We start from the raw sequence: 23,545 nt of genomic DNA, 5'->3' as shown, positions 1-23,545 counted from the left end.
TAATGTTTGTTTTATTTGCAAAAAAAAATACAAATAGTAAATCTGGGCATTAAATTATTACTATAAAATGGGATTGCTATTAAAATTAAATTAAAATTGAAATATGTTATTTCTGCGGTATGGTTATATGGGTTAATGCTGACAAAAACAAAGTGAATCTGAATAACAAATGTAGATGTCAAGGACTGCAACAACATATTATCATTGGCTTTGTAAGGGTGCCAGAGGCACTGTAAACTGTGTGCTAGTAGTGTAGGAGTGCCTCGGGTGAGGCGTGCCTTATCAGCCTGTGTAACTCCTCTTCTCACTCAGTCACAACCTGGAACAGCCAAGATAATATGGGCATCGAATCTGATATTGTGCTACTTGCAACTGTGTCATTTCTTTCTGCTTGTCAACAAGGTAAGATACAATAAACCGTAGACACAGGAAGATTATTATGAGGAAAGTCGTGATCTATAATGCACAGCTGGGGAAATGTCTTCCTATGTACCAAATGACAAGTAGAACACCCTCCCCCTTCCTGTGTTTCAGGCCTCATTATGTGATTCTCACAGCGTTTCCACTTTCAAGCTGTCAGATTGCCTGATCTCTACCTATTTTGTTCCTGGTTTTCCTGGCCAAAGTCCCTGTAAAATGTTATACTTAAAATAATGTGGTAATTACATAACAGTAGAGCTAAGAAAACTAACTGCAGACAACAAAAAATCAAATCTGAAAAGGAAATTCTATCTGACCAGGAAAAAAAATCCAAAAGTGGAAACACTATACCTTAACATTGCAGATATCCCTGCAAACAGACTGCTGCAAACCAAGAAAACGAGAGAAAAACCCAAAAGTGGAAACCAGGAAAAAACAACAAACACACACCTAAATGGTTTTATTGCTATGTAATACACAGATGCACCCTGGGTAATCTCAGGTTGTACATAAGTATATAGGTAGGCAATATTATATAGCACACATACAGTACACGGGATGTAGTCAGGAAGCCGGCTGTCGAAATGCCGACCGCTGGCTTCCCAACAGTGAAATCCCGGCATGGGACTAATGATAGGTGTCTATATACTGACGCCTATCATGAGCCCCACGCCGAAATCCCGATGCCCGGCATAGCGAATGTAGGTAAGACAGGCGTCAGGAGGTGATAGCCGCGCAGGGGGTTAGGTTTTGCGACTCCCGGGTGATCTTAGGGTTAGACACCCCCCCTGGGAGGGTTAGGGTCAGGCTAGGGGAAGGGGGTTATCGTCAGGCACCCCCGGGGGGAAGTTTGGGTTAGGCACCCCTCCCCCCCCCCGGGAGGGTTAGGTTTAGGGTGCGGGGAAGGGGGTGAGGTTTAGGCAACCCTGGGGGGAGGTTAGTGATAGGCACTAGAGGGGGGGTTAGGGGGGAGAGGGGAGGGTTATGGGTCTTACTTACCTCTGTCGGGATCTTCATGTGCCGGCTTTGTAGTGTCGGGATTTCATCCACTGGGCTTAGGTCCAGCGGTAATTCATACTGATTCCCACATAAGTTCCAGACTCTGCAACATGACCCCTTCCACCAGGTACAAAACAATCTGTTCCTGCACGTGCCTCTTCATTTACAATTGTATTGAACTAGTTCATTGATGAGAAGGGTGCTACACTTATGGATAAGTACACACAGTACGACTTTTATGAGCTATTTGAACGATATCGTTCATATCGTTCACTTTTTTGCAGTCACCAACCTGACAAAGACCAATGATGCCCATTCCCGCATGAAAGATAACGATATCTATGGTCTTTCTGATTGCAGGCTAACTCGGATTATTTTGTATTAATTTGCCTGTAAAAAGATAGCTTCACTGAAATATCTATCATATATATCTATCAGTGTGTACAACCAAAATCGTTTGACCTGCACTACAGAAAGTTGGAGGGAAATCTATCAACGATATCTATTGTTGTTCTAGTTGTTCTGTGTGTTTGCACCATTACACACAGGTGACTGCAAACATAAATGAAGCTGAAAGTCCAGGAGCACTTTGTACTCTGTGGAAGGGTCAGGTTGGAAGGTTTGCTATAGTGTGTGCAAACAAAATAGTTATTCCTTACTGTACTTCAGTATCCATTTAGCGTGGAGCAAAATAAATATTTTATTACAGGTTGAGTCTCCCATATCCAAATATTCCGAAATACGGAATATTCCAAAATACGGAATATTTTCAGCTTGACTGAGATAATGAAACCTTTGATTTTTGATGGTTTAATGTACATAAACTTTGTCTAAGGCACAAATTATTAAAAAGATTGTATAAAATAACCTTCAGGCTGTGTGTATAAGGTGTATATGAAACATAAATGAATTTCATGTATGTACACAAACTTTTTTTGATGCACAAAATTATAAAAAATATTGTCTAAAATGACCTGCAGGCTGTGTGTATAAGGTGTATATAACACATAAATGCATTCTGTGTGTATATTTGGGTCCCATTTCCAAGACATTTCATTATAATATGCAATTATTCCAAAATACGGAATATTCCGATATCCAAAATACCCCTGGTCGCAAGCATTTTGGATATGGGAGACTCAACCTGTACTTTGATGCTGTATTAAGTAAATTTTGAATTTTTTTTTTTTTTTTTTTATAGAATAAGCCTGCAGCATGCAATGCTAAGACTAGTAAATATATATGAACTCCCACATTCATGACATTTAACACAATAATGTATTACATCACTGACATACACGGGAACTGTACGTCTAATGAGACAGAATCATTTTTTTAAACACAGTGTGAGATATTCTTTGGAATGTTACATTAATGTTAACAACAACCTTTATTGTTTTGCTTTCTTTGTATCAGTAAGTACAAAGGGCCTGATTCAGACCCACTTGCAAGCGGCTGTCCTCTCACAAGTGGGTTGATGTTGTGCACTGCGCATGCGCACGACGGCGGGAGCTCCGTCGTGCGCATGCGCCAGACGCGACGAGCGAAGGACTTTCCTTTGCTCGTTGTGTCTGATCAAAGGGGGCGTGCTGTCGATGTTGATTGACAGCACGCCCCCTTTGGTGGGCGTGCCTGCCAGACGGAGGCGTTCCCAAGGGAATGCCTACTGTCAGAAGCCGGCCCACTGACATCACTAGTGATGTCAGTGGGAGTGATTTTGGCTCTGATAGAGCCAAAATCACTCCGGGCCTTGTGGTTGAAAAGCTCAACTGCAGGCTCCGGCTCGCAGTGGCGATGGTCGCGATGGTCAAGACCATCGCGGCCATCAACCTGCACGCTTGTACAGGCTGTGGGTGGTGACCCACAGCTATACAAGCGTCCAGGAGGACGCTCCATAATTATGGAGGACGGCCCTCATTCAGAGCGTGCGCTCTGCTCAGAGCGTACGGCTCTGAATGAGGGCCAAAGTCACTTAACTAGCGAAGTTGCATGTGATGCGACCAGAGCCAGAAGTGTTTCATCTGACAAGGTCACATCACATGCGACCACGCTGCCTCGCTGAGATCAGCTGCAGCAGGGGAGACTGATGATCAGTGAGGGGGGAAGGGGGTTATGTTTCCCCATAAAAAATGTTTTGGCTGGGGGGGATATATTCAAAATAAACATGTAGATATATAAAGATACATGGGGAGGAGGGACACTAAACTGGGGGCCCATTGACACTGGAGGTGAGAGTTGATAATTCTTGGGATATTTTTGAAGGGGTGGAAAGTGATATTACAATGGGGGCCTATGGACACTGGGGAATGGGGGGTGCAAACCATCCCTAGGTATATTTTTTTACATTTCTGAGTGGGTTTTGGTGAAATAAATTTGTCAGTTAAGTGGTTAAGGGCCCTATTTATTACAATCCGCATCTCAGACACTGATTGGATATGATAAAATCGCCAGGATTTGCAATGCATTATTTGAATACATCACAAGGATGTATTAAATATCGCATGCAGGTGGCCTAGCAGACAATGTAGGCAGATGTGCTATCCCAGGGCTCCTGTCTAATACCCACCAAAAGCCTATTTCTATTGCCCCTGTAAACCCCTGGCCATTCTCACCGTACCCTTCCTGGCTTTTACAGCAGGCATACACAGAGTGGTAGAGTCCACAGAGCTGGGGGAAGCTTCCTGCCTCTCTGCAGATTGCGACCTACCTACCCATACAAAGCCGGGACCTGGATTTTGGAGGTGGTCCTGACACCCTTACAATGACGAAGATCTCTGATCAGAACGATCTTACTGTTCAGGTCGACTATAAGCTGGAAAGGAAACCCCCAGCAATATCTAATTCTCCTGTCTTGGGAGGCCTTGGCCAAGTCACGAAAGTCTCTCTTCTTAGCGATCATCAAGGAGGAGAGATCTTGGTAGATTTGGAGCTTGACTGTCGAAAAGGATGTGAGGTTTACCCTGGGTAGGGACAAAGACGAGTTATATATCTTTGTAACTGAGGAATTTCATGACGTTGCGTGGAGGTTCGTTGTCCCTGGGTTTTGGTTGAAGAGCCCGATGTGACCTCTCCTGTGGTAATGATCTCAAGCAGTGGTTCTCAAACTCAATCCTGACCACCCCACACAGTTCACGTTTTCCAGGTCACCCAGCAGATGTACAGGTGTATTTATTACTCATTGACACATTTTAAAGTATTTCACTTGTGTTTTTGTGAAGAGACCTGGAAAACATGCACTGTTTGGGGACCGAGTTTGAGAACCTGTGAGCTAGAGCCAAGATCAGTAAGAAAAAAGGAGGACAGTTTATGTAGGTACGGTTCCAAGGCATCAGGGGTGACGGATTCTGGAATGTTGCAGATACGTATATAATTCCTGCGCTCCCGATTTTCCAAGTCTTCATTCTTATTACGGAGATCAGAGAGTTCAGTAACATTGTGATCCAGGTCTCTGTCGGTTTCATTTAAGGCTTTCTGAAGATCGTCTTGGCAAGATTCAAGTTTAGCGGTTCTCATGGCAAGAGACTTCAGCTTTGATGGAAGCGACCACTTTGTCGAATTTGGTTTCAAGAGAGTCTCTGAATTCCGTCATAAGGGAATGGAGAGCTAAGATGTCCTCTTTGGTGAACGGAGTGGGTGAGAGCGAACCATCCTTGTCCATGGCACTTAGAAGTGGGGAGGGGGGGGACCACTTGCTGAGATTTTGTGCCTCTGGTGAAGTATTTTGCGAGATGTTGCCTCTCTCTTGCTTAGGAGTCTGGGCGGTAGATATCTGCAGGTGTGGGACACCAGGAATGAAACCACAGGAGAGAATGGTGCCAGTATATTTGTCAGGGGGAAAATGAGGGAGAGAGGGAGTAGAAAAGCGTGGGTATGAAAAAGTGCGCATCTCAGGAGAAGGTATGAGGGTTGGGGCACCCAGGGGATGGAAGGGAGTGCCTGCTAATGTGACATTATATTCAGGCAATCAGGGATTAGCGAAACCTGAAATAGTAATATTAAAGGTTGAAATATACCAAATACAGTGGGAGACGGAATTAATGACTTTGACAGAGTCCCACAACATAGAGGTAGAAGTACAAATAGTGGTCTATGTGGCTGTATTTCTGTATATACTATCAGGAGGTGTTGAGAACAGTCCTGACAGGGAGATGCAGAAAGCTGTTGTAGTGTGGTCACAGTAGTGAGCAGCCACCAGAGGGAGCCTGAAGTACAGTCAGTTCTCCCAGAAAGTTATAGGAGAAATTATACAAAACAATAGGGGTTGCCTACCTATTTCAAAAGCAGAGTCAGAGCTATATTATATATATATATATATGTATATATATATATATATATATATATATATATATATATACAATATACACAAAACCTTACGGCAGATGGACGGCAGATCCAATTCCAAAGTAGTTTGCACAAAAGCAGAGTTCACTCACCAGGGCTTCAGAAAAGTCGACGTTTTGACCACAGGAACGCGGTCATTTCTAAGACACCACCAGTTTCCTGTCCTATGCACTGGTTGCGTCTTGAAAAAGACAGCGTTCCTGCGGTCGAAACGTCGACTTACCTGATTACTGCACCAATGTTGTAACGATTAAAGTAGGTGTTTTTACACTATGATGAGAAGCCCTGGTGAGTGAACTCTGCTTTTGTGCAAACTACTTTGGATATATATATATAATACAGTATAGTAAAAAATAAAAAAATAAGGGGGGCATTATACTCTACATAATGGAGGGACTGTAACCAGAGGCGAAGAAGGACCAGATGCTTAAAAGGAGCAGACTGACCACTACAGCACAGGGTAAAGGAAGGGAGGAGGGAGTTATGTAGTGTCCTGAGGTCAGGGAGTGGTAGATCAGCTCAGGGACACCGTCTCAGTCCAGCCGGCGACCACTATGCCTCAGGTGTGAACTCCACTACAGACACCGCGACAGCCGGGAGTACCAAGATGGCAGGCTGCTGGTGAAACTGGAGGTCATTCTTCGGATCCAGAGCAGGAGTCAGGGCATCCAAAGGAGGGTGTCAGCAGGTGTCGCAGGCAGAAGGAATCCAGTTGGAATAGCTGGTGCGGGCTCCCACGCATCGTCAGCATCATTACCCATCGGGCCTGCATGCACCCGAATGCAGCATGGCCCCCGCCATCGCTGCCAGCATCGGCAAGTGTGTACGCCATGTGCCATCGCTAATGATGTCGGTACACACTAGACATCGTCTAGTGTGTACCGGCCTTTACTTCTCTACTTCTCTACCTCGAAGAATCTGGCCCCTCTCCCATACAAGCCGTCCCCTTTTCTTCTCCCCTTCCTGGAAGCTTTTCTCCAAGCCGAATGTTTTTATAGTTGTCTAGGAGTTTGTACTTTGTATTACTTCTACAAGTTACATTTCTCTCATTAGTACAACCCCATCATTGTAACTCCCATATACAGTATATTTTACTATCTCTGATGTCATATGCTTCCCTACCCCTTTTCCCCACATTTTTCGTCTGTCACCCTGCCCCCACTTTTGTCACTGTTCTTCTAGTATCAATCCTCTGCTATTTATTCCTTTCTTCACCCCCTACACCCAGGGGATGCTATTGCACCCAAACACCACTTTTCCACCTCACTAGGACTCTCCATCCTCTTAATATTAGTGACTATGGGCCTGATTCAGCAAGGAACGCAGTTGCTAATACGCACGCAATCGGAAGATTAATTCGCACTGTGCATGTATATGCATTGCGCATGCGCGAGCCAGACACTCCAGTCTGAACTGCATACGCAGAGGCTACGCAGACTCTTTACCTCTTTACAGAGTGACAGGAAGTGCCGTTTGTGGGGGGAGAGGGGGGGGGGGTGGTCGGGCGAACACAGGCATTTCAACCCCATTGCATGGGCCTGCATAAATAGCCACTGTGACACCAGACGCCTCCTGAGGTCTCAATTTCTGAGTGAGGTCTGGGCTTCCTTAACTGTGCGTACGGGTCCGATGTTACTCGATGTTACCGATTGTTTCGCTATATTGCTTTAGCATATGGATGTAAGGGGAAGTGAGCGTCCTTATGTCAGGCTGTGTATGCAATGTGAATGCAAACATTTAAATACCACCGCTAATATTAGGAAATGCGGTGCGTGCGTATAAGCAGAATAGCGATCCATGCTGAATCAGGTCCTATGTCACTACACTTGCCCTCACTTACCTCTTTCCCCTAGAGGTGCTTCAGGCTCTATAGCTTACACCTCCTTGGACCACGAGTCCTGAATCCTGTGTACACTTTCCTCCTTCTTGTAGGTATGGTTTTCTCTCTTATTTTTTCTTCTTTGTCCCTTTCTCTTTCTTTCTCTTTTTGCCTTCCTTCCCTATTTTTCTTGTTACTCCCTTCCCCAGCAAGCTGGGACCCCTGTCCTTATTTTGTCACTATCTATACCTCTACCCAACGTCTTCTCAACATGCTTTTGACTGTGGCCTCAATGAACGTCCAAGACCTTAATACTCCTCAGAAATGATTACACTTGTTCCATCAAACAATAAAAGCTGATAAAGTCCTCCTGCAGGTAACTCACTTTCATGCCCCTGGTCACACTAATCTGCTCTCCAGATGCTTCTTCACTCTGTTTTACTCCTCTAGCATGTCTAAACAATGGAGTGGCTATTCTAATCAATAACAAATGACCTTTTACTCAAGATTCGGTCTACACTGACTCAGATGGTCGGTAAATTATCTTAACTGGCAGGCTCGGACACACAGTCGTCACTATTGCCACGGTGTATGCCCCCAATGTAGACCAACACCGCTTCCTCAACTCTTTTTTTAAAGTACTGTATAAGCGCCGCAGTGGTCACTTGTTCCTCGGCGGCGATTTTAACTCCGTTCTTGACCCGACTCTTGATACTTCTCCCCGGCCCCACCCATCTCCTTGTCCAGCTTCCAGAACCCTCAATAAACATTTGAAGGAAGCCGGTCTTTTTGATACCTGGCGTTCCCTTAATCCCTCTTTTAGGGATTATACTTTCTACTATTATCCCCACCACACCTATTCCAGAATATTTAATTCTCTGTAGTCTTCCTATCTTCAAACATCTCACTGATGTGACTCTGATCCCTAATTCCTGGTCTGACCACTCCATTGTAACTTCTTCTTTTGACTTTCTGGTCACCCCAATTGTTGATCCCCCCTGGCGGCTCAATGAGACTCTCCTAAAAAATTCCTCAATACCAGACAAATATCAAAAGCCCGAGCCCGGTTGCCCCACCCTCTTGTTTGGGAGGCCCTTAAATCCGTTATCCGAGGTCATATCATCAGCCTTGCTTCGCACAGAAACAAGGAACATAAACGTCTCCTCCGGTCCCTTATGGATCAGGTTCACCACTTAGAGTCTCTCCATAAACGCTCTCCCACTGATACCATATATAAGCAACTTGCCTCAGCAAAATCAGCACTCAACGCCATTCTCTCTGAGAAAGTAGAGAAATCCCTTAGATGGCTAAACCAGCAATTCTATGAAAAAAGCAACATGGCAGATACCCACTTTGCCAATCGCTTGAAGGCTTGTAAGGCTTCTTTAGCAATGCCAGCACTCAAGGACCCATCAGGCTCTCTTCAATATAGTCCCACTAAATTAATTATATTTTTAAAGATTATTAAATATGGCATGCAGGGACAGAGCTTGCCAGAAAGCTCTGTCCCTGTAAATGCTCTCTGCACACTTTTCAGGATATTTTTCACAAAAAATACCATGAGAATGGTTATGCACATGCCCTGCCACCGGCTCCCACCTCTTCATTCGCCCCCAGAGCTTACACTTACTTCCTTCAGATGATCGTAACTCAATGAGCTCCTCCGTGATCCAGTCAACTGAGAAGGCAGCACAGAATTTCAGTTTACAGATCAGATGACCGGGTCATCAAGCCACTCACCGTTTCACCATTCCCTGGTTGAAGGTGTTTTTATTTTTCTTTATTTTTCCACTGTGATCAGCGCTGCAGTCTATCAGAAACACAGGCTGATCGCTGAAGCCTACTCCAGGCCCACCCTCCCCCTTCCTCTCACTTTAGTACATTTGAAGCAGATCACATTTCCCATTACAAGTATGGCACATGCAATCTGCTTACTAAAAGTATGTGAATTTAAAGGTTTGAAGTAGTTTTTTATGAAAACTCCTCCAATTGCCCTTTCATACATTTAAGTGAAACTAAAATAATGTGAAAAAGTTTGAAAACACTCTCAGGGGCCTATTCATTATAACTAAAAATTCTCTGGAGGTAATTGGGTTTAGAACTCGCATGGAGTTCTACCTAATTACCATCATTCCTCCTCTCTATAACTATCTATTCCGAAAAGCTGAATTTTTTGCGATGACAGCTTTTTATAGATAATTTTCCCTATCAGCTCTAACTTACCACAGCTGTAATCAGTGCTGTGCATGCGCCGTTACATTCACAAAATCGGGGCTTGCGGAGCACTACCTATAGTGGTAGTAACTATGTGTGCCCCTCAGTCCTTGCAAGAGCTACTCAGCTGCTGCAGATCTCTTACAGTCTTGACCCAGACAGCATGTGTTCTAGGACTTGTTCCCAGTTGCTGCACAGTCACCACAGCTGCAAGACCGCTACGGACATACAATCCAGATCAGGGATTAGGTCACCTCCTTTCTGATTTCTGGACTGTCCGGAATAACGTACAGGAACTCCCTCATGGATTACGTCATTGTTAAAGAGAACAACATCCCTGTGCATTCCCCCTAAAACATGGCACTGTGAATTTACTTTATTATTAGACTTATTTTTAGCTTACTGTTTAAAATATTCTGCAGGAAATTTTGGCATAAAGTATTGTGCACCATGCTAATATCTCAGTATATGCATTTGTTAATGGATGACCTATGTGACTCACTGCCACAATAAATTTATATGTTACGGGGGCGTGGCATACTGTAATACCGGCGTTTCTGGATACATTTAGGGACTTCCCCATCCCCAGTACCTTTCTCCTCAGTGCCAGCTGGTCCCCCGTTGCCTTTGGAACATGTCTATGGTGCTTGGCAATCAGAGGCCTACTCTTGTGGCCTGCTAGTGCTACGGTTGGCACTAGTGCATTTCGTGGCTACTATCCGTCCCTTCTGTCGCAGGCATCCTGGTCTATGGAGACCCTGTCCCTAGGACCTCTATATACCAGTGCTCTGGAGCCCTCACAGCCGGTGTGGCTGCCGGAGCAGCAGAAAAGGTGCCATTTTGATAAGGGATGCTGGGAGCCCACTGTCATCATCAACACAGCTGCCTCTTCCTGGGAGGATTTAGTTTGCCTTCACTGCTGTCCCTCATTTGCTCCTGTGGCTGCTCAGAGCACTGAAATGGCAGTCTGTCAGTGCCTGTATTATATCTGTTGGCAACAGTTACTGTCTAGGGCATATTGAATCACTTACCTGCTGTGGTGCTGAGATCCTGCCTGCTGCTATAAAGAGACTGAGGGGTCTATTTCCAAAGTTTTTATTGGAGATAAAGTGAATGGTGATAAGGTACCAGCCAATCAGCTCCTAACTGCCATTTTTCAAACGCAGCTTGTGAAATGGCAGACCCGGTTGCAAGCGCTTAGTGTCGCAACCGGGTCGATGTTTGCCCACTGGGCATGCACATGACGGAGAAGGCTCCATCGTGCACATGCACGAGACCCGGCTAGCGACGGGTGCTCCGTTGCTCTGCGTCTCGCACCAAAGGGAGTGAGCTACCGATGGTGATTGACAGCTCGCCCCGTTTGGTAGGCGGGCGGGGGGGGGGGGCTGGCCAGATGGAGGCGTTCCCGACGGAGCGCCTGCCGTTTCGGGGCAGCCCCACTGAGGTCAGTGGGAGAGCGAGCTTCCGGCTCTATTAGAGCCAGAAGCTCTCTGGGGCTTGCGGCCACGAGACCTTACCACAAGGGCCTCGTCGCAAGCCCGATGGTCGCGATGGTCTTGACCATCGCGATCATCAACCTGGCCGCTCGCAATAGCTGTGGGTGGTCACCCACAGCTATGCGAGCGGCCCAAAAATTACCCTGATTCAGAGCGAGCGCTCGTTCAGAGCGTCCGTCTCTGAATCAGGCCCGGAATCCTTTATATTAAGTCCAGATTTTGTGGAGCCTTGTAATTTATATCCCGTCTTACCTAAGTTCTGCTGATGCCTCAAACTCAGTACTTACTATGAGCTTCTTTTTTTTTCTAACTTCAATCCTTTTTATTTAATTTTTTTTTTAAAAGAAAGGGTTCAGAAAAAAAGGGGAAAGAAGGAGGAAGGGGTACATGAGTCAAATATACATAACAATATACAATAAGTAATGATGTAAAGAGAACTGGAAATAACAAACCCGGAGAAGCACATCAACATATAGAGAATGAAGTGATCTTTCAAGGAAGAATCTGTTTCATTTAGGCTAAATTGTAATGGGTCGGTCACAGATGAGTTGGTCAAATAGCGGGCACTTTCGCCGTCTGGAAAAATCCTGCCAAGCCATCCACTTCATGAGAGGGGACGAAGTTGATGTGGAATAGGGGACAGCAGCCATTTCCATGGTGAAATGGAAATGGATTTTATGAACCACTTTATGTAAATGAGGGTGGGAGAGGCTGCTTCCAGCATTGTGCTAGTACAGCACGAGCAGCTGCCAAAATATGGCCTAACACGTACCGCTGATTAGGTAGGACGGACGCAGGGTGGAGGCGCACTAGAGTAGGAGAGGAAGCTAGGGTCAGACTCAGTACTTTATTAATCAAAGAGAAGATGTCCTCCCAAAAATTGCGAAGGAGAGGGCATGTCCAAAAAACATGAAAAACATGGCCCACTTCGCAGCAATTCCGCCAACAAAATTTAGAGCAAGAGGGCCACATAGTGTGTAATCTATCAGTGTCACGCTCAGGCTATGCTGACCCTCTGCCGAGGTATTGGAAGACTTGGACCCAGATTGGGGAAGGAACAAGAGGCGAGGTGCCTAGATAAATGACTTCCTCATCTACTAGTACCTGATGTTGGCTAGACCTGACCAAAGGCGCGGAGTCTAACTTACTGGGAGGTGTTCACCAATGACCCCTCCAAGCGAGATTTGGGCTTAAGCTGCACCCAGCAAGCAGGTTGCGGCCCTTTGGTAAGGTGTCCAGCACAAGTGGGAAATGGAAGAACACTTATCACAGGGAAAGCGAAGGAAACAGATACTGGAAGTTTGTACTGGGGTAATGTAATGAGTGCATACTCTGTTGATCCAGACGCAAGGCTGACACAGGAGAATGGCACTAGGAGATTGTACTTGGATGACGTACTAAATACATATGCTGCGGCTTCAGACGCAGAACTGACACAGGAGAATGATATTATGAGATGGTACTTGGATGATGTACTAGGTACACACACTGTGACTTCAGACACAGAACTGGTACACGAAAATGGTATGATGAGATGGTACTTGGATAACGTACTAAGGGCCCGAATTCAGCAAGGATCGTTATTCTGCTAGAACGCACGCTACGCAGTTGCTAATATTAGCGGTGAAATGCAAATGTTTGCAATCGCATTGCGATCACAGTAACATAAGGACGCCCACTTCCCCTTACACACATCCGTATACTTGGGCAATATAGCGAAATAATTGGCAACATTGAGTTAACATCGGACCCATACGCACAGTTAAGGCAGGTCAGACCTCACTCTGGAATTGCTGACTTCAGCACATGCTATGAGCCCTCATGCTGTGTATGGTATTGCAGTGGATAATTTATGCACACCCTTGCAACGGCGTTGCAACGCACTGGCATGCCTGCGTTAGCCCGACCACCCATAAACGGCTCTTCCTGTCAATCTGGGTCTGCGTAGCCTCTGCGTACGCAGTTCCCATCACAATTGCTAATTCGCACACATGCGCATTGCGAATTAATCAACCAATTGCGTGTGTCTTTGCTACTGCGTTCCTTGCTGAATCAGGCCCTCAGTACACACACTGTGGCTTCGGACGCAGAACTGGCATAGGAGAATGGTATGATGAGATGGTACTTGGATAACGTACAAAAGTACATGCAGTGTGGCTTCAGACACAGAACTGGCACAGGAGATGACTTTGGGAGATTGTATTTAGTAGACGTACTGAGTAAGCACACTATGGATAAACACTAGAAACAAGACACTAGAAGCAACGGAGCTTGGGACCTGGAATGCTGCAACAGGAAGTCTTAACTGGAAGTAACAACGTTGTACAGGCAACTTCCTGTTGTCCAGAGCCCGGTAAAATAACCTAAGGTAGCAGTCCATTGAAGGAAAGTCGGCTGACAGCACCAATGATACCATTGGGTAAAGGGCTAATCAGGATATAGACTGTCATGGCTGCGTCTATGACGGTAACCGCAGAAATCATATCACGGTGCGAGCACATGGATGTCCTAGCAGACCCCAGATATAATCCTTAGCGCATCACACGCCGCCGCGCCTGGCGTCTGACCGCTCAGGAGGTCAGGGGAAGCCGTCTCTGAGGTGAGTAATGGCCGATCCTAGGCCGCAACCCGACAATCAGGAGTGAGATAAAGTCTATTAATCAATTTAATGTGCATCTCCGTGTTGTTTAGGCAATGCGATATGTGATAGGATGTATTATAAATTGTCTCCCATTGAGCATCAGATATAGAATGGCCCAGATCTAGTTCCCAGTGAAGCTGAGAGGGCATCTTAACAAAGGGACATAACCCCACCAGAAACTTATACCAGAAAGAAATGTTATGTCTGTTGCCCCCTGAGGTGAAACGGGACAATATAACAGTAGGGGGTAAACCTAAATGTGTCACATTTCCTGAACCAGTAGCGTATTCTATAATATTGAAACAAGTCACTAAAGAGGAAAGCGTATCGGTCTTGTAATTAAGGGAAGGAAAGGAGCACACTCCTCTATCCAGCAAATCCCCTATAGTTGTAACACCCTGAAAAGGCCACACAGATATTGAGGTCCTTAATGAGTTTAGAAATGGTGTGCAGGGAAAGATTTCTAGTATTAAGTGGCAGTTGGAAAAGAAACATCAGAGGAACTGTTCCAAGGACTGATTGGCCCGCTCGGTCTGAACGTTGGACTGTGGATGATAGCCTGAGGATAAGCTGATGTTGATACTCAAATCGGCACAGAAACATCTCCAAAACCGGGCAATGAATTGTGTTCCGAGATCTGAGATGATATCCACTGGAAGTCCATGAAGTCTGAAGACATATTGTAAAAACAGTGCTGACAATTCGTTAGCAGATGGTAACTTGCCCAGAGGAATAAAATGCACCATTTTGGAGAACCAATCCACGACAGTCCAGATGACAGAACAGATGACATAGGAAGGTCAACAACAAAGTCATTTTCAATGTGGGTCCATGGCTTAGGGGGCATAGGAAGAGGACACAGTAAACCTGGAAGAGTAGTCCGGAGAGTCTTATTTCTAGAGCAGACATCACATGCCAAAATGAAGTAGCGAGTTTCTCAAGACATGGACTGCCACCAGACAGGACAAGACAGAAGTTCCAAAGTTATGGCAATGCCTGATGACCCACCGCCTTATCAGAATGAACATCCTTCAACACATCCTTATGCAGTCTCTCAGGGACAAATAGCACCCCTGACAGTTTCTCAAGAGGGGCTTCAGACTGACAAGAGCAAAGAGAATCTGCCAGGGTCCTGGTCACAGCAAAATGAATCCTAGAAGCTGGAATGATGTTCTCTTCAGAGGCCCTTGGTGGATGACTGACGGAGAAGCTTCGAGACAGGGCATCCGCCTTAATATTCTTAGACCCTTGTCTGAATGGGACCACATAATTGAACCGGGTAAAGAATAGGGCCCAGCGAGCCTGCCTCGCATTCAACCTCTTTGCCGTTTCTATGTAGGCCAGATTTTTGTGGTCCGTGAGAACCGTCACTACATGGTTAGCCCCCTCTAACCAGTGGCTCCAGTCTTCAAAGGCCCATTTGATAACCAAAAGCATGCCGGTTGCCAATGTCATAGTTCCTCTGCCAAATCAAACTTCTGGGAAAAGAGAACGCATGGGTGAAGTTTGCCATCTATGATATCCTTTTGTGAAAGGAAAGCGCCCACTCCAACCTCAGATGCATCAACCTTGACGATGAATGGGAACTCTTGTTTAGGGTGCCGAAGGACAGGACCAGACACAAAAGCCGCTTTCAGAGTATTAAAGGCCTGAATAGCCTCAGACATCCAATTAGTGACCTCAGCTCCTTTTTTCGTTAACTCGATGATGGGCGAATCTGTGGTAATAGTTTGCAAAACCCAGAAATCGCTGGATGGCCTTCACCTTTCCAGGCTCCATGGAGAAGCCTTGCGAAGATATTATATAGGCCAGGAACGATACCTCCTTCACATCAAATTCGCACTTCTCCAATTTGGCATACAAGTTGTTATCCAGAAGTTTTTGCCAGATCTGCCACTCATGCCTATGGTGTTCCTCCACAGACTTAGAATAGATGAGGATCTCTTCTAAATAAACCACTGCAAAGACTCCCAAGAAATCTCCTAGCACCTCATTTATGAAATCTTGAAAAATGGCTGGGACGTTGGAGAGTCCGAACGGCATAATAAGATATTCAAAATGTCCTGAATGAGTGTTAAATGCAGTCTTCGACTCGTCTCCTTCCCTGCTGCGAATGAAGTTATATGTGCCTCTAAGATCAAGCTTAGAAAAGATGGAGGCCTCTCGCAGTTGATCAAAGAGAATGGAGATGAGTGGTAAGGGATATGCATTTTTGACTGTGATCTTATTCAGTCCATGGAAGTCAATGCAGGATCCGAGGGATCCATCCTTCTTCTCGACAAAGAAAAACCTCGCTCCCACTGGGGATTAGAAGGACAAATTAAACCCTTTTCCAGAGCCTCAGGATTCAGGCCCAAGGTCTTGAAAACGGCAATGTCCATAAAGTTCTCCACAGCTCCGCTATCAATGAATGCAGGAACACAGACCTGACTGTTGTACAGAGTGATGACTGCGGTAATGAGAACCAAATTTTCTGGGGAGATGGATGCAAGGCCTAAATGTGCCTCCCCTAACTCATCTAGACCTTGCTTTTTACCAATTTTAAAGAACAAGCTGGCCTACATGTCCTTTACCTCTGCAGTAAAGGCACAGACCCAACATACATCTCCTATGTTTCTCTTAGGTAGGAAGACGAAACACACCCAGTTGCATCGGTTCTTCAGTGTCAGGCGGAACCATCCATAATGGAGGGTGCGGAGGCAGGGAAGGCAGACTCTTCTCTTCGATCGATTCAAATAGCCAAGTTCATGAGCTCGTCCAGGGTACTCGGAGAAGGAGACTGGACCAGGATATCCTTTATTTGGTCTGACAACCCCCAAGCCGTTGTTAAGGGTCTCGCACCAAAGGGGGTGTGCTATCAATGGTGATTGACAGCACGCCCCCTTTGGTGGGCATGCCGGTGGCGTGGCTGCCCAGACGGAGGCGTTCCCATGGGAATGCCTACTGTCTGGGGCCGGCCCCACTGACATCACTGGTGATATCAGTGGGAATACTATTGGCTCTGATAGAGCCAAAAGCACTCCAGGGCTTGCGGCAGCGAGACCCTACAGCAAGGGTCTCATCGCAAGCCCGATGGTCGCGATGGTCTTGACCATCATTTTGGCTGCTCGCTATAGCTGTGGGTGGTCACCCACAGCTATGCGAGAGGCCAGGAGGCCGCTCCAAAAAGTAGGAGGGATAGACTGTCAGAGCGTCCAGCTCTGAATCAGGGCCTCTGTGCTCAGAATACACAGTCCAGTGTGCGTTGCTTGTGTCAACCCGACAGCACAGGCCGCTCTATGGTGTCAGCTGCTGGTGTCAACCCGGTGGCTCCCGCCGCACTACAGTGTCAGCTGCTTGTGTCAACCCGGCGGCACAGGCCACAGTACAGCATCAGCTGCTTGTGTCAACCCGGTGGCACAGGCCGCACTACTGCTTCCAAAGTACCCACCCGCATACCAATGCCAGTGTCTTCCCAGTAGCACCTATCTTGTCTGCCACATCTAGCCAAGTTATTCCAGCCCTCAAGGCTGCTGCATGGCCCAAAGGCCGCATCTCATCTCACGGCCCACCATCCTCAACTAGCCAAGTTATGCCAGCCCTCAAGGCTGCTACACGGCCCAAAGGCCACATCTCATCTCACGGCCCACCAGCCTCAACTAGCCAAGACCTTCCAGCCCCGACTCTGCTGAATGGCCCAAAGGCCGCATCTCATCTCACAGCCCACCGGCCTCAGCTTGCCAAGGCCTTCCACCCTCAAGGCTGCTACACGGCCCAAAGGCCGCATCTCATCTCACGGCCTACCGGCCTCTGATAGCCAAGGCTTTCCAGCCCTCAAGGCTGCTGCACTGCCAAAGGCTGCTTCTCATCTTACGGTCCATAGGCCCATCCAGCCAAGGCATTACAGCTCTCAAAGCTGCTTTTCGGCCACATCTAGCCAAGAAATACCAGCCCTCAAGGCTTTTACGGGACGTTACCCTCAAAAGTCACACCTGGGGCATAACATTATCACCGGCTGCATAGATTATTCTTGGGGGTATTTTTGTGATCTCCTGTTATGGAGCCGGCTCAGAATCTTGCTCAGGTTCTGACCACACAGGTTCAGCTGCTAACGCAGAAACTGCAGGAACTCTCCCTTTGGGTAGAGTTCACTTCCTGTCAATCACTCTGCGATGGGCCTGGATGGTCATTGAGATCGCAGTCCCAATCGCAGTGGCCGGTTCGCGCACGCAGTACACAAGAATCGTCCGACTGCGTACGTATAAGCAACTGAGATCCTTGCTGAATCAGGCCCATTAACTTGAAGCTTCAAGTAGAGTTAGAAACTCAGATTGCTGTCTTGGAAGCTCAACAAACACTCTCCCTCTGATACTAATCTTTTTAAAGAGTTAGTTAAAGCAACAGATAAATGGAATGTGTTTTGCTTGAGGTGCATTAAAATCTGTTTGAGTTGAAACAGAAGCTTTAGGGCAGGTAGCATGCTGGCACGGAAGATGAGAGGAAAAATCGCTAAGGAAAGAATTTGTGCTGTTCTCAGGGCTGCCATCAGGGGTGGACTACTGGCCCGGGACTAGAGTGCCGGCACTAGAGGCCCAGCCTGTTATCTTCAGTCCCCGCACACCGGATTTCCTACCCGGGCAGATGTTTAGTGCCCCGTAGCCGCTGGCTATGACATCACGCGCGCCACATTGCTGCTCTTACTGAGGAACCTACCACAGCCCCAACACAGCAGGAAGATACGGTAAGTATCTATGTGGGCTGCAGGGGCTGGATGTGGGGGGGGGCAGCAGAAGGGGGATGCATGGGGACTCAGAAGGGGGATGTCAGGGTACACAGAGAAGAGATGGCTGGGGACACAAAAAATGGGAAGGCTAATGACTGGGGAGACAGAAGAGGGATGGCTGGGGACACTGAAGGGAGATGGCTGGGTAGAGAGAAGGGGGAAAGGCTGTGGAGAATGAAGGGGGATGGCTGGGGTAACAGAATGTAATTATTCAGAAAATATGGATGGAGGGGGGCACCAGTCCATTTGCCAGGGGCACACAGACCCCTAAATACACCCCTGCTGCCGGGACTAGAGGCCCGGGCCTGGACACTGGCAGAACAGGTGGGGGCCCACCTGCCGGCCCACTCCTACCCAGTACCACCCACTCTACTGCCGCTGCACAGACTACACTACCCCCTTGAGTGAAAGGGGGGGCACTGCTACTGCCCGCCTGCTTGCACTAACCCACTGAGTAAAAGGAAGAGGGCCCGCTCCAACCTGCATGTCTCGCTGAGGCCTGCCCCCACCCACTCCCTTGTTCAATAGTTGTTTTTTTTTCTTTGGAGTTGGCACATCATGAGGTCACCCCACACTGCTGGGAGAGGTCAGAGGAGCCGAGGCGCGTGAGGAACAGCGCCAGCCAGATCAGGAGGAAGAGAAGCCAGAAGGAAGGGGCCTTCTTCAAGGATATAAGTTAAGTCATGACTCATGAGACTTAGCGGTAGCGGGGGAGGGAGGGGGATTTAGGAGGGAGGGGAGGCCCAGGGAACCTGACTATTTTGTCAGTCCCGGTCCTCACAATTTCTGATGGCAGCCCTCGCTGTTTTTAATAATAATGGGACTAAGGTGACTGATCCTCTGGATGTAGTGATTCTTACTTTCGTTGTACAATTTGACTGGTGACCCATATGTACATCAACCTACTTCTAAAGAGATTGATACATTTCTAGATGCACTTTATCTCCCATCGTTGGATTCTGAGTTTAGTCAGTTTCTCAGTAGTCCTTGGTCGGAAGAGGAAGTTGGTATGGCGCTAGACTCCTTACCATTAGACAAGGCCCTTGGTCTTGATGGCTATATTAATTTCTATCATTTGTTGAAGGATGTTTTGGTTGTTTTGATAAGGGTTTTCTCCCACAATAGAAGTTGGAAGCACAGATTGTGGCATTGTCCAAACCTGGGAAGAATCACTCCTTGGTCAATAACTATCCTCCTAATGCCCTTTGGACATTAGGAGGATAGTTATGGATATGGACATTAAGATATATGCCAGATTGATAGCAAACAGGCTGGGCCCACTATACCCTCCTTGGTCAAAAAGGACCAGGCTGGGTTTGTTCTTGGTAGACAAGATTTGGAAAATAGATAATGGAATAAATGATCTGAACTGTATGACAATGTAAGCTGCATGGATCAAACAACACTTGTTAAAAAGCAAATAAACGAACGCTAGTGTAAAAATAAAAATAAATGCAAGCACAATAAAATGCAAAATGCCTGCTGTGCTGCCGGCTGCCTGGGGCTATGGCTTCCTGTGAGAACAGTTTACAGGGATGACTGGACAACGCAGCTCGGATAAGTAATGCACAGGAGGTGTGATGCCTCCTGCTGCATTACCATATCTGCAAGGATCGCAATTGCAAAGCTGCATACATCATATATCTATAGTCTGCGTGCAGCTTTGCAATTACTATTTATGCAGAATCAGGCCCACAGTCCACAAAAGAGTATAAACATTATTAGTGCATTTTATTGTGCTTGCATTTATTTTATTTTTTTTTCATGTTTATTTTCACACTAGCACTCATTTATTTGATTTATATCAAGCTTCGGACAATACCCGCCATTTTTTTTATATTATGGAATCTCTTGCTGCATCTGGGGACCCTCAGATACAAAATGTGCAGAGTGATTTAGATTTGGGAGGGGTGTGTCCAAACTGCAATCTAAATTGCAGTGTAAAAATAAAGCTGTCCAGAATTTGTATTTAGCCTACATGCAAAATAATGTACCGTATGTATTTGCAGTTTGCACCCCTTGCATTGCAACATGGTTTGTTCAGGTGCACAGTTACTTGCTCTATCTTAATCTATCTTAATCTGGGCCTTATTCAGTAAGGAACGCACACTAGCAGAAGCACGCACCCGGCCGCTGCACGCACCCGGCCACTGCAAGAATATGCTAATGAATGCATATGCATGGAGACCGCACCACGAGATGCAGACGCCCGCACCATGAGATGCAGACGCCCAGCCCCATATTAAGGTGCCCATCTCCCTTTACTCACAGCCTGATCAGCACGCAAGATAGTGTAAACATCAGTATCATCGAGAGCCTTTGGACCTATACGCACAATAGTGGTTGACCTGACCTGCCGCAGGATTTTAGTTGCTTCCTATGTACAGCTTACAGTATGGCTGTGTATGCCGCCGCGCTGCCTTCATTATACACGCCCCTAGAACAGCGTCCCAATGCACTGGCATGCCTGCATTCGTCTGACCACCCCCCGTCACCACCCACAAACGGCACTTCCTGACAATCAATATCAAAGAGGTTTGCGTACACACTGCATGTAGTCTGCGTATCCTAACCCGATCATACTGGCTAGTTCGCGCACATGCAGCTCGATGCATGCGCAGTGCGAAAACATCGCGTGCATTCTCTCCTTTGCGTTCCTTGCTGAATCAGGCCCTCTATTCCCAAATCTGAATTAGGACCTATGGGCCTGATTCACTACGGATTCCAATATTGCGTACGCATGCAGTTCAACTGCGATAGCTAATCCATTGCGATCACAATGCAAACTCAGCACAACATAATGACGTCCACTTTACCTTACACACATCCATAATGTTTAACAGAATAGCAAAACCATCGGTACAATCGAGTACCATTGCAGCCTCACGCACAATTGCACAAGCTCTGACCTTACTCAGAAATTGATAACAACCACGCATGCTATCAGGCCTCAGGCTGCGTATGGTATTGCAGTGGATAATTTATGCACGCCCATACAACGGCGCACGCCTGCCTTTCCCCGACCACCCCCCCATCACTATCCACAAACAGTGCTTCCTGTCACTCTGTGAGGGGTCTGCATAGCCTCTGCGATCGTAGTCCATGCTTGCCGACTATCTGGCTGCCCCTTCCGGGAGGGAGCAGCCAGATCGGCATTCCTGGAAGGGCGTGGCCAGCAAGCGGGGCTGTGGCCGGCCAGATGACACATTTTGTGGGTGGAGCCACGCAAGCGCGTCATTTTGGCCGCGCCCCCGCTACACACTGCCGATATTACAGGCAGTGTGATGCAAGGGGCGGTGCCAAAATGGCGCGAATCGCGTCACCGCCCCCCTTCGCTGCCGGGGGTTTTACAAACAATTGGGGTGGGCCAGGAGGGGTCGGAGGCAGCCAGGAGACTTGCCTGCCTTCCCGGGAGGTCTGGAGTGGCACACGATTTTCGGGAGGCTCCCGACCAAATCGGGAGGGTAGGTATGTCGTAGTCCCGATTGCAATAGCTAGTTTGCGCACGTGCACTGCGATTTACAGTATACGCATGCGCAGAACGCAACAATCGTCCGATTGCGTGCGTATTAGCAACTGTGATCCTTGCTGAATCAGGCCCTATATCCTTACCTGGTCTAAGGACGGGCTTAGCATTTACAGACTTGGAACTTTATCATATGGCATGTCTTTTGTGTTAAGTTAGAGATTGGTTTGTAATTGACAATCCTAAACCAATGGTTCTTTTGGAGCAGGGCATGCCTCATCTGTTTTCATTCATTGATTTATTATGGTTGCTCCTGACCAGTAGACGCCAGACGATATTATATTCCACTGCCTCAATGTCATTAAATGGTCCATCACTCAGATGATTTTAGTTTACCATCTACTAATCTTACATTGGAGGGTGTTGCTAATATCATTCCTAATTTGAGATTTGGTTATTGGAGGGAAAGTGGGGTAATCTGCACCATTTTGCGGAGTGTGTTTAGGCCTCTCCAGCATGCCTAGGTCGCTAGAGAGGCACACATACTTTGTGCCCGCTCCTTGCGCCCCTTGGTCAGATACAGAATAAAGTGAATCATTCACAGAACAGTATAGAAATGTTGTCAATCTCTCTTTGTATATAGGTACTGGTGATGTATGCCCCTGAGTTCTGAGTAACATACTGTACATTTTCTAGTATTATTCTTTCGTTATGTGTTTGCATTTAATGAGGTGTCCTTCTTCCTGACAGGATACTATGCCAGGCTAGTGGGGAGATCCAGAACGAAACATAAAGTAATGCCTCCGGCAGTTACAGGACCTCCAGAATTCGAGCGGACATTCCGGGCACAGTACGTTTCTAGTATGACGTTTAGAGCAGCACTTGATCTTGAATATTGTCTCATCACAACCACAGCAGTACCGGGTGCTGTATTGATAGGATTGGTAATCATTCTGTGCATGGAAGATTTCATTCAACAATAGTTATCGGGCAAAATCTTTATTTTAGCAAATAGTTCTAATAAATGTAAGTGTAACATCTGTGCCACCACTTACCTCAATGCACCTGATGGAGAAATGGGGTAAACCTCATAGCCCCCCCTTGTAGTGCCCCCAGTAGTAGCCCCCCCTTGTAGTGCTCCCAGTAGTAGCCCCCCCTTGTAGTGCCCCCAGTAGTAGCCCCCCTTGTAGTGCTCCCAGTAGTAGCCCCCCCTTGTAGTGCTCCCAGTAGTGGCCCCCCTTGTAGTGCCCCCAGTAGTAGCCCCCCCTTGTAGTGCCCCCAGTAGTAGCCCCCCTTGTAGTGCCCCCAGTAGTAGCCCCCCTTGTAGTGCCCCCAGTAGTAGTCCCCCCCAGTAGAGACACACGTAATAAAAATTAAAAAAAACCAC

The 23,545-nt window shown here is 46.9% G+C and overlaps 1 protein-coding gene across 1 annotated transcript in view; it reads left to right on the top strand.

The window, feature by feature from the left end:
* The first annotated feature begins 282 nt into the window (after positions 1-282).
* LOC148500706 (microsomal glutathione S-transferase 2-like) overlaps positions 283-23,545 on the top strand; it is a 40,535-nt gene continuing 17,272 nt past the window's right edge. Inside the window, exons 1-2 of the mRNA XM_088451443.1 lie at positions 283-402; positions 22,909-23,008. Coding sequence (XP_088307569.1) covers positions 339-402; positions 22,909-23,008 — 164 coding nt within the window. The 5' untranslated portion in view covers positions 283-338. The remainder of the gene's footprint in view (positions 403-22,908; positions 23,009-23,545) is intronic.

This window comes from Taudactylus pleione, unplaced genomic scaffold, assembly GCF_031769625.1.
Source record: "Taudactylus pleione unplaced genomic scaffold, aTauple2 ptg000548l, whole genome shotgun sequence".
In the NCBI taxonomy this organism is placed as follows: domain Eukaryota; kingdom Metazoa; phylum Chordata; class Amphibia; order Anura; family Myobatrachidae; genus Taudactylus; species Taudactylus pleione.
The sequence above is the reverse complement of the archived record's forward strand: the minus strand, read 5'-3'. Positions and strand labels throughout refer to the sequence as shown.